The sequence below is a fragment of the Oryctolagus cuniculus genome, chromosome 4 (assembly GCF_964237555.1).
Source record: "Oryctolagus cuniculus chromosome 4, mOryCun1.1, whole genome shotgun sequence".
Lineage (NCBI taxonomy): Eukaryota > Metazoa > Chordata > Mammalia > Lagomorpha > Leporidae > Oryctolagus > Oryctolagus cuniculus.
In genome coordinates, this window is record NC_091435.1 from 12,287,882 (window position 1) to 12,299,946 (window position 12,065).

The window sequence follows — 12,065 nt, forward strand, 5'->3', positions numbered from 1 at the left end:
TTAAGATTTATTTTATTTATTCGAAAGGCAGAGTTAGAGAGACAGCAGAGGTCTTTCCTCTGTTGGTTCACTTCCCAAATGGCGCAATGGCCAGGGCTGGGCCAGGCGGAAGCCAGGAGCCAGGAGCTTCATCTGGGTCTCCCACATGGGTGCAGGAGCCCAAGGACTTGGGCTGTTTTCTGCTGCTTTCCTATGCACCTTACCAGGGAGCTACATTGGAAGTGGACAAGCTGGGACTTGAACCATTGTCATATAGATGCTGGTGCTCCAGGTGGTGGCTTAACCCTTTATACCACAATGCCAGCCCCAGACTTTCTGACTTCTAATTTAGTTGGGAGACCATGACACCTAGAGTTAGGACTTCTAGAAGTGGTGACACTGGAAGTGTGGATCTTAATCTCTCGACCTTAAAACTTCCTCTTCAGGTGCATTGTCCAGTGTGGTAGCTACTAACCACATGGGCACTTAAAATGTGACTAATACAAATTGATGTATTGCCAGTGTAACATGCACACTGGATTTCAGAAACTTAGTAAGGAGAATAAGATTATAAAATAATTCATTAATTTTTTATATTGGTTATATTTTGAAATTATATTTTAACTGTATTAAATATATATATTTCATTTGTTTCTTTTTACATTTTAAAATGTAACTTCTTAAAAATTTAAAGTTATAGATGTAACTCATGTTATATTTACTTTGTATGACCTTGCTCTTTATAGCCTCTTGAATGGGTACAGGCTAGAAGAAAGAGCCATATTTAGGGCCTTTTCTTAAGACTAGAGCTAGAAGGGAGATCCCTCCTAGAGTATGCCAGCCTCCATCCTTTTTCTGCCTTTGTGGCCCAGCTCAGAGCTTAGGCTCTGTCTCTGATGCCAGCCTCACAGAGTGGGAAGGCAGCTGGATGACCCACAGTTCCAGCATATTGTGAGAGTAGTACTGATATCCCGTAAGTCAGAGCGGAAAGTATATTAACTTGTGTCTTCATAAATTGAGATCAGATGGAATGAATTTATACCCAATTTTGCCAATTGTATGGTTTAAATATTGCCACGTAGGTTCCATTTAATAATGATTTCTTGTTTATGAAAAAAAGTTTTAGGGTATAATTTGACATAAACTTTTTTCCTTCCTTCAATAGGCATTTTAGAACACTTAAGAATTTATATGGTAAACAAATAATAGTTAATTTGCTTGGATCTAAGGAAGGTGAACATATGCTAAGTAAGGCATTCCAGGTGAGTATGGACACTTCTTTCTTTCTGGCCCAGGGACGCTTAGAATGGTATTACAAAAGTAAAATAATACAGTAACCAAAATCTCCCTGGAAGTACATTACTCCCTTAAAAAGATGGGGTACTTATCAGAACCTTTTAACTCTTTAGGGCTATTAGGAAACAGTTTAAGCTAATATTGAAGTTGGAATTATGGAAAACTTTAAAGACAGTTGACAGTGTTTTCTGTTCATTTAGTGGTGAAGCCAAAACAAATAAATAAACTTTCCTCTTCAAAAATATTCACCTATCACTAGTGGAGAAATGTCAGGCAGCTTCCTCCTTCATCTGTTTTTCGCCCTGCCCACTTCCTAGAAACCGCAATCATTGCTTTAAATGCTTATGAAATAGTGCATAGTGTATTTGTGTGGGTGTAAGACTGTGTCTTCTCCTCTTTACCTATGAGGGAAAGCTAGGGAATTTTCAGTAACTAGGAACCCAAGGAAATACCTGACCTTTAAAGAAGCAATATTTTAGTAAGTATTAAATCAAAAATGGAATAGTATGTTATATTACATATTTTAAACTTAAAAAACATTTTGTAAAAGTTGATTCTCAAATCTAAAAATCAGCTGAATTATTTAACTATGTTTGTAGCTTGTGAACAGATTATGTATTAGAGAATGACTTTTTGTGGTAAACTTAAAGTATTTGTATGTATTGAATAAAGGTATAAAAATGGGATCTACCCTCGTTTTGTCTTAAAAAACAAGACACTTTATTGTGAGATTCTATAATAGGTATAAACAGTTACTAAATTTGCGTTATAAAAATAAAATGCTGATTATTGGAAGGAATTTTTCACTGTTTAAACCAGATGCCAGTATTGTTTAAGTTCCCTGGTATTAATTGTGTCACCTAATTTCTCATGGGTAGTATTGAGATTTTAGGGAAAAGATGGTATCAGTTTCAGCAAGTGACTCCATTTTACTTCCAGTGTTGATGAAATCTTTGAAGAATTAGTAAAATTTTCAGGGAACATGCTGAGATTTTAATTTAAAATATAAGTTTTCATTCATAACATTGACAAGATCATATTTAGTGAGCATATATTAAATCTTTACTATTTTACTTTCAGAGTCATTTGAAAGCTTCTGAACATGCTGCTGAAATCCAGATGGTGAATTTTGATTACCATCAAATGGTCAAAGGAGGAAAAGCAGAAAAATTACATAGTATTCTTAAGCCTCAAGTCCAAAAGTTTATAGATTATGGATTTTTTTATTTTGATGGAAATGAAGTTCAAAGGTTTGTTCTGTTTCTCTGTCTTTAAATTGGAACTTTGCTATAATTTTAAAATTATTCATAACATACAACTTTTTTTAAAAGTTATTTTTTAAGGAATACAAATTTCGTAAGTACAACTTTAGGAATGTAGTTATTATTCCCACCATATCTGCCCTCCCACCGACACTCCTACCCCTCCGCCCTCCCTCCCCTTGTCAGTCCCATTCTCCATTAAGATTCATTTTCAGTTAACTTTGTACACAGAAGACCAAGTGTATACAAAGTCAAGATTTCAACAGTTTGCACACACACACAGTTTGAGAACTAGTTTTACAGTTAACTTTTATAATACAACTCATTGAGGACAGAAGTCCTGCAAAGGGAGTTAGTGCACAGTGACTCCTGTTGTTAGTTTAACAATTAACACTCTTATATATGACATCAGTGACCACCGAGGCTCTTGACATGAGCTGCCTAGGCTATGAGAGCCTTTTGAGTCCACAAACTCCATCAGCATTTGGACAAGGCCATAAGCAAAGTGGAAGTTCTCTCCTCCCTTTTGAGAAAAGTATATCCTTCTTTGATGGCCACTTCTTTCCTTTGGGGTCTCACTCACAGAGACCCTTCATATAGGACATTTTTTGCCACAGTATCTTGGCCTTCCGCACCTGAAATAACTCTCTTGGGCTTTTCAGCCAGAACAGGAAGCCTTAAGGGCTGCTTCTAAAGTGAGAGTGGTACTTAAAGCGATTGTCATTCGATGAGTCTGCTAAGTGGATTGCTTCCCATGTTGGAACATTTCTATCCTTTTCAGTTCTATCTATTATTATTACCAGGCACTTAATCCTATTTATATGATCACTTTAACACTTAATCCTGTCTATATGAGCATCTTAATATGATCACTTTAACAAGTAAGATGGCATTTTGCCGGCGCCGCCGCTCACCAGGCTAATCCTCCGCCTAGCGGCGCCGGCACACCGGGTTCTAGTCCTGGTTGGGGCACCGGATTCTGTCCCGGTTGCCCCTCTTCCAGGCCAGCTCTCTGCTGTGGCTAGGGAGTGCAGTGGAGGATGGCCCAGGTGCTTGGGCCCTGCACCCCATGGGAGACCAGGAAAAGCACCTGGCTCCTGGCTCCTGCCATCGGATCAGCGCGGTGCGCCGGCCGGTGTGCCGGCCGGCGCGCGGCCGCGGCAGCCATTGGAGGGTGAACCAACGGCAAAGGAAGACCTTTCTCTCTGTCTCTCTCTCTCACTGTCCACTCTGCCTGTCAAAAAACAAACAAACAAACAAACAAACAAGTAAGATGGCATTTTTACCACCAAGCTTAATGGGATTTGGAGTCCCATGGCAAGTTTTTAAACTGTACCCTTAGAAGTAAGTCCAGGGGCCGGCACTGTGGCACAGTGGGTTAAAGCCCTGGCCTGCAGTGCCAGCATCCCATATGCGCACTGGTTCTAGTCCTGGCTGCTCCTCTTCTTTTTTTTTTTTTTTTCTTTTTTCAATTCTGTTTATATACAGAATATCAGTTTAGTATATATTAAGTAAAGATTTCAACAGTTTGCACCCACATAGAAGCACAAAGTGAAAAATACTGTTTGAGTACTAGTTATAGCATTAAATCACAATGTACAGCACATTAAGGACAGAGATCCTACATGAGGAGTAATTGCACAGTGACTCCTGTTGTTGACTTAACAAATTGACACTCTTGTTTATGGTATCAGTAATCACCCTAGGCTCTTGTCATGAGTTGCCAAGGCTATGGAAGCCTTTTGAGTTTACCGACTCTGATCATATTTAGACAAGGTCATAGTCAAAGTGGAAGTTCTCTCCTCCCTTCAGAGAAAGGTACCAAACGGTAGAGTTAGAAACATACCAGGGGATTTCAATTCAATCCCATCAAGGTGGCATGTACCAGTGCCATCTCACTAGTCCAAGTGATCAATTTCTGTTCACAATTATCATAATGATAGGACTAAGAGTCAAAGGGATCACATAAACAAGACTAGTGTCTGAAAATACTAACCAATAGAATAAAAAAGGGAGAGAACGATCCAACATGGGAAGCGGGATACACGGCAGACTCATAGAATGGCAGATGTCCTAAACAGCACTCTGGCCTCAGAATCAGCTCTTAAGGCATTCGGATCCGGCTGAAAAGCCCATGAGAGTATTTCAGGCATGCAAAGCCAAGACACTCTGTCAAAAAAAAGAAAGACCTAAATGAAAGATCTCCATGAGTGAGATCCCAGTGGAAAGCTGCTCCTCTTCTGATCCAGCTCTCTGATATGGTCTGGGAAAGCAGTGGAAAATGGTCCAAATCCTTGGGCCCCTGTACCTGCATGGGAGACCCAGAAGAAGCTCCTGGCTCCTGGCTTCGGATTGGCACAGCTCTGGCCATTGTGGCCATCTAGGGAGTGAACCAGCACATGGAAGACCTCTCTCTCTGTATCTACGTCTCTTTGTAACTCTGTCATTCAAATAAATAAAATAAATCTTTAAAACAAAACAAAACAAGAAGTAAGTCCATAGGAATATATGCAGAACCATATAGCTTTACAGTTATAAACTTCCTCCTCTCTTAGTCCCACTCTTATTTTTTACTGAGAATTTTCAGTTGACTTTATACACATATGATTAACTCTATGTTAAGTAAAGAGTTCAACAAATAGTATGAAGAAAAAAATAAAACAGACATAAACCGCAGCTGTTCCTCAACAGTCAAGACAAGAGCAGCTCAAGTCATCCCTTCTCAAAGTGTCAATTTCACTTCTACAGATTTTGTTTTAGGTGCTCTATTAGGTTGTCACAGATCAGGGAGAACATACGGTATTCCCTTTGGGACTGGTTTATTTCACTAAGTATGATGTTTTCCAGATTCATCCATTTTGTTGCAAATGACTGGATTTCATTTTTTTTTTTTTACCGCTGTGTAGTATTCCGTAGTATACATGTCCCATAATTTTTTTATCCTATCTTCAGTTGACAGGTATTTGGGCTGATTCTATCCATGCCTTAACTGTTGTAAGTTGAGCTACAAAAAGCATGGGGGTACAGATAACTTTCATATGCTGATTTCCCTTGTGTAAATTCCCAGGAGTGGGATGGCTGGGTCATATGGTAGGTCTATATTCATATTTTTGAGGTATCTCCATACTGTCTTCCTTAGTGGCTTTACCAGTTTACTTTCCCACCAAGAGTTGATTAGGGTACCTTTTTCCCCACATCCTCACCAGCATTTGTTGTTTGTTATTTCTGTATGAGAGCCATTCTAACAGGAGTGAGGTGAAACCTCATTGTGGTTTTGATTTGCGTTTCCCTGACAGCTAGTGATCTTGAGCATTTTTTATGTGTCTTTTGGCCATTCGGATTTTCTCTTTTGAAAAATATCTGTTTAAGTCCTTGGCCCATCTCTTAACTGGGTTGTTATGTTGTGGAGTTTCTTGATCTCTTTGTAGATTCTGGTTATTAATCCTTTATCAGTTGAATGATTTGCAAATAATTTTTCCCATTCTGTGGGTTGGCTCTTCACTTTCCTGTTTCTTTTGCCATACAGAAACTTCTCAATTTGTTGTAATCCCATTTGTTAACTTTGGTTTAGACTGCCTGTGCCTCTGGGGTCTTTTCCAAGAACTCTGCGTGTGCCAATGTCTTGCAGAGTTTCCCTAATGCCCCCTAATAATTAGATGGTGTTTGGTTGTAGATTTAGATCTTTAATCTGTATTGAGTGGATTTTTATGTAAGGTGTAAGGTAGGGGTCTTGCTTCATACTCCTGCATGTGGAAATCCAGTTTTCATAGTACTGTTTGTTAAAGAGACTGTCCTTGCTCCAGAGATTGGTTTTAACTCCTTGGTCAAATATTAGTTGATTGTAGATATTTGGATTGACTTCTGGTGTTTCTATTCTGTTCCATTGGTCTATCCATCTGTTTTTGTACTAGTACCAGGCTGCTTTGTTATTACTGCCTTGTATTTATGTCTTGAAATCTGGTATTGTGATGCCTCTGGCTTTGTGTTTGTTGTATAAGATTGTTTTAGCTATTCGAGATCTCCTGTACCTCTAATGAATTTCAGCATCATTTTTTCTAGATCAAGAAGAATGTCTTTGGTATTTTGATTGGTATCACATTGAATCTGTAAATTGATTTTGAAAGAATGGACATTTTGATGGTATTGAGTCTTCCAATCCATGAACATGGAAGATTTTTCCATTTTTTTTATATCTTCCTCTATTTCTTTGTTTAATGTTTTGTAATTTTCATCATAGAGATCTTTGACATCATTGGTTAAATTTATGCCAAGGTATTTGATTTTTTTTTTCTGTAGCTGTTATGAGTGGGATTGATCTTAGAAGCTCAATTTCAGCCTTGGCATTGTCTGTGTGTTTAAAAAGCCTGCTGATTTTTGTGTATTGACTTTATATACTGCTACTTTACCAAACTCTTCTGTGAGTTCTAATAGTCACTTAGTGGAGTCTTTTTGATCCCCTATTTATAGAATCATGTCATCTGTAAATAGGGATAATTTGACTCCCTCCTTCCCAGTTTGTATCCCTTTGATTTCTTTTTCTTTCCCAATGGCTCTGGCTAAAACTTCTAGGACTGTATTCAATAGCTGTGGTGAGAGTGGGCATACCTGTCTGGTACCGGATCTCAGTGAGAATGCTTCCAGCTTTTCCCCATTCAGTAGGATGCTGGCTGTAAGTTAGTCATAAATTGCCTTGATAGTGTTGAGGAATGTTCCTTCTATACCCAATTTGCTTCGAGTTTTCATCATGAAAGGGTGTTGTATTTTATCAAATGGTTTCTCTGCATCTACTGAGATAATCATATGGTTTTTATTCTTCAGTCTGTTAATGTGGTGTATCACATTGATTGATTTGTGAATGTTGAACCATCCCTACATACAAGGGATAAATCCTACTTGGTCTGGGTGGATGATCTTTCTGATGTTTTGTTGGATTCGATTGGCTAGAATTTTGTTGAGGATTTTTACATCAATATTCATCAGAGAAATTGGTCTGTAATTCCCTTTCTCTGTTGCATCTTTGTCAGGTTTAGGAATTAAGTTAATGCTGGCTTCATAGGAAGAATTTGGGAGGATTCCTTCCCTTTCAATTGTTTAGAATAACTTGAAAAGAATTAAGAGTTAGTTCTTTTTTAAATGTCTGTTAGAATTCATCAGTAAAGCCATCTGGTGCTGGGCTTTTTTTTGTGGGCAGAGCCTTTATTACTGATTCATTTTCCGTCTTGGTTATGGGTCTATTTAGGTTTTCTACCTTACATACAACTTTTAAGTTTTCATTCTTAAATTGAAGTTTATAATTAAGTATATTTTTATACTTGCTTTTGGATTTTTTAAAGTTTTTTTATTTATTTGAAAATCAGTGTTACAGAGAGAGATTTCTGTGTTGGCTCACTCTCCAGATGATGCAACTACCAGGACTGGGCCAGGCTGAAGCCAGGAGCTTCCTCCAAGTCTTTCTCACAGGTGGCAGGGACCCAAACACTTGGGTCATCTTCTGCTTCTCTTCCCACGCCATTAGCAGGGAGCTGGATTGGAGGTGGAGCAGCCAGAATTTGAACTGGCATCTATATGGGATGCCAAGATCATAGGCAGTGGCTATGTGCTTTTGTTTATAGACTGCAACAAATAATAATAGGTTATATTATTGAGCACATATTATAGGACAGTGTATTTATTATTATTTTTTAAAGAACTGCTTTATTTTATTTGAAAGGCAGAGTTACAGCGAGAGGAGACAAAGATCTTCCATACATACATATATATGGGGGGGGCATGTAATTGACCACTGTCAAACCAGTGTAAGTTTCTTGGTCTCTCATGGAAAGCATTATATACACCTATACTGATTTCTTTTAAACTTTTTTGGCACTAGGTAAGACATTCTTTTTTTTTTTTAAAGATTTATTTTATTTGAAAGGCAGAGTTACAGAGAGAGAACGAGAAAGAGAGAGATCTTCCATCTGCTGGCCCATTCCCCAAATAGCCACAATGGTCAGGGTTTTGCCAGTCTGAAGCCAAGATCCAGGAGCTTCTTCTGGGTCTCCCATGTGGGTGTATGGGCCCAAGCACTTGGGCCATCCTGTGCTGCTTTCCCAGGCGCATTAGCAGGGAGCTGGATCAGAAGTGGAGCAACCGGGACTTGAACTGTTGCCCGTATGGGATACCAGCAGCGCAGTTTGTGGCTTAACCCAATGTGCCACAATGCCAGCCTATGGGACAGTGTAACTTGGTCTTACAGGTATTAGTATTGACAATTGTAGGGGTAGGTTCTGTTAGTATGCTGATTTGCATTATAATCTGCCCCAAGTTACGTAACTAGAACTGAGATCATCTGGCTTCAGATCTCATGCTGTTTATCTGTGAAACTGTTCCACTTCTCTTTTAGGACAAATGCTTTCTTATTTTTTGATCTCAGAAAGACTAGTAAATGCAAACAGGAGTGAGAGATTGTTTATTGTCTGCTTTAGTATTATTTAAAGCTATGGTGTTTTCATATGAAATAGAGAAAAGTAAACATTGAAAGATTTAAGTTCAGAATACAGGTAAAGTTTAGTGAATAAAGCCCAAATTTTAATTATTTTTATTTTGTGTAAAATTTAGTATCAATGCCATAGAAATTTCATAGGACAGGTAGTAGAGATAACAGGTATTGGGTTTTTAAAATTATTCCACAGATATTTGGTTTTCTTTACATGTAAACAACTATAAGATTATAAATAGTGGTCGGCGCCACGGCTCAATAGGCTAATCCTCCACCTTGCAGCTCCGGCACACCGGGTTCTAGTCCTGGTCGGGGCACCGGATTCTGTCCGGTTGCCCCTCTTCCAGGCCAGCTCTCTGCTGTGGCCAGGGAGTGCAGTGGAGGATGGCCCAAGTGCTTGGACCCTGCACCCGATGGGAGACCAGGAGAAGCACCTGGCTCCTGCCATCGGATCAGCGCAGTGCGCCGGCTGCGGCGCGCCGGCTGCGGCGGCCATTGGAGGGTGAACGAACCAACGACAAAAGGAAGACCTTTCTCCCTGTCTCTCTCTCTCACTGTCCACTCTGCCTGTCAAAAAAAAAAAAAAAAAAAAAGATTATAAATAGTAATATATAAATGTATGTTTAGTCCCTAACTACTAGTCTAATTAAAATACATGTGTGATAGATAAATGATGAAGAATATATGGCAAAATCTTTACAGTTGTAGAATCTAGGCAGTTTATAATATACTTCATACATCATTTTCGTATGTTTAAAAATTGTGGGGCTGGTGCTGTGGCATAACAGGTAGAGCCGCCTCCTGCAGTGCTGATAGCCCTTACAGGCACTGGTTCAAGTCCCGGCTGTTCCATTTCCAGCCCAGCACTCTGCTATAGCCTGGGAAAATAGTAAAAGACGGCCCAAGTCCTTGGGACCCTGCACCCACATGGGAGACCTGGTCAAAACTCCTGACTCCTGGCTTCAGCTTGGTGCAGCTCCAGACTTTGCAACCAACTGGGGAGTGAACCAGCAGATGGAAGATATCTCTCTCTCTCGCTCGCTCGCTCGCTCTGCCTCTCCTTCCCTTTTTGTGTTATTCTTGACTTTCAAATAAATAAATAAATCTTTTAAAAACATCATAGTGTTAGGCTGGTGCCACAGCTCAATAGGCTAATCCTCCACCTTGCGGCGCCGGCACACTGGGTTCTAGTCCTGGTCGGGGTGCTGGATTCTGTCCCAGTGGCCCCTCTTCCAGGCCAGCTGTGCTGTGGCCTGGGAGTGCAGTGGAGCATGGCCCAAGTCCTTGGGCCCTGCACCTGATGGGAGACCAGGAGAAGCACCTGGCTCCTGCCTTCGGATCAGCGCGGTGGGCTGGCCGCAGCACGCCGGCCCTGGCGGCCATTTGAGGGTGAACCAACGGCAAAGGAAGACCTTTCTCTCTGTCTCTCTCTCTCACTGTCCACTCTGCCTGTCAAAACAACAACAACAACAACAAAAAACATAGTGTTAGCCTGATGAGGGGGGCAAGTGTGTACTACATTTTAATCTCTTCAATTATGTCATTTGTTTTTGTTAAACAAATGTCTTTTAGTTTTTTGCTAAAACTAACTGTTTTAACTTTATTGGATGTGTTACAGATGTCAGAGTGGTACAGTTCGAACAAATTGCTTGGATTGTCTTGATAGAACAAATAGTGTGCAAGCATTCCTTGGTTTGGAGGTAATAAAATTAAGTATATGTACCTTGTACTCTGAGTGCTTTTGTAATAGTGATGTTTCTCATTAGTTACTTTTTGAAAGTACGAGTAAAGTTATGCTTCATTAAAGGAATACTTTGCATTTCTTCTAGTCTTTGGTTTGGTGGGTATCCCAATCCCTTTGATTTAAATGTTTCATTTATCTGTTCTCTTTAGATAACTGTCTACCTAGGTCTATTGTTCCTTAACTCTCCCTTTTAATAACTATATGATTTCAATAATTACTTCATTTACATGTGTTTATGTATGTCTAGGTCTTAGGTTAGGGAAGGTCTGTTTTCACATGCACACATGCACACACAAAAAAAAAGTTTGCTTTTTTGACAATTTGTAACCCAGATCAGTTTGGCATTTTTAAGTCAGTGGCTGTGAAAAACAGGATTAGATGAAAATGCCATTGTTACAGAGGATGAGAATGAATGTGAGTCAGTTTCTGTGATAAGTTGTTTATTTAGAAGCTTTTCTTCTTTTTCTGACTACTTATCTATCAAATTCAGTCTAATAGTCTCAGCTTTTTGAAACATTGAACAATGCTGAGCTTGGTAAGTCTTCCCTGTTATATAAATTAGGGTCATAAAGCTGTGGTGAACCTTTAGTTCTTTTTTTTTTTTAAACGGATGTATTTATTTTATTTGAAAGGCAGAGTTACAGAGAGAAAAAGAGAGAGAGAGAGAGATCTTCCATTTGCTGGTTCACTCTCCAAATGGCTGGTAATGGCTGTGACTAGGCGAGGCAGAGCCTGGAGCCTTATCTGGGTCTCGCCCATGGTACAAGGGCCCATGAACTTGGACCATTTGTCACTTTTTACCCAGGCGCATTAGCAGGAAGCTGGATTGGAAGTGGAGCAGCCAGGGCTCAAACTGGCACCCATATGGGATGCATTCTTTTCAGTTGGCTGCTTAACATGCTGTGCCACAACACCAGCCCCAAAACTAAGTTCTGTAGGAACTTAACAGAGTTCCCGAATGCTATCTAAAAGAAAAACAAAAAAACAGAAATAGGAAGTACCATCTTACATCTTCTGGTTAATTATCTTAAGTTTGACCAGAATATTGGTTAATTAGTTACTCCACAGCTGAGATTCTGTCTCTCAAAAATAAAAGTCATATTTAAAATTCTCTGCTATAGAAATATATTCCTCATGTGGCTAATTAAATTTTATTGTTTTGACTTTTTTTGAAATCTGTCATTGAGGTTTATCACTATATTTAGAAAATATACTAGAGAATTCAAGTGGGCATATTGCTCATTTAGATGGAATTTATCACAAGGCATGGGTTGGTTTCTAGTTCTGATTTTTAAGATGCTGAATA

At 39.4% G+C, this 12,065-nt stretch overlaps 1 protein-coding gene across 32 annotated transcripts in view; it reads left to right on the plus strand.

The window, feature by feature from the left end:
- Window positions 1–12,065, plus strand: part of SYNJ1 (synaptojanin 1) — a 105,860-nt gene that overhangs the window by 41,786 nt on the left and 52,009 nt on the right. For all 32 annotated transcript variants that reach the window (XM_051858816.2, XM_051858818.2, XM_051858805.2 and 29 more), the window contains 3 exon segments: window positions 1,145–1,241; window positions 2,356–2,525; window positions 10,634–10,715. In XM_051858816.2, coding sequence (XP_051714776.2) covers window positions 1,145–1,241; window positions 2,356–2,525; window positions 10,634–10,715 — 349 coding nt within the window.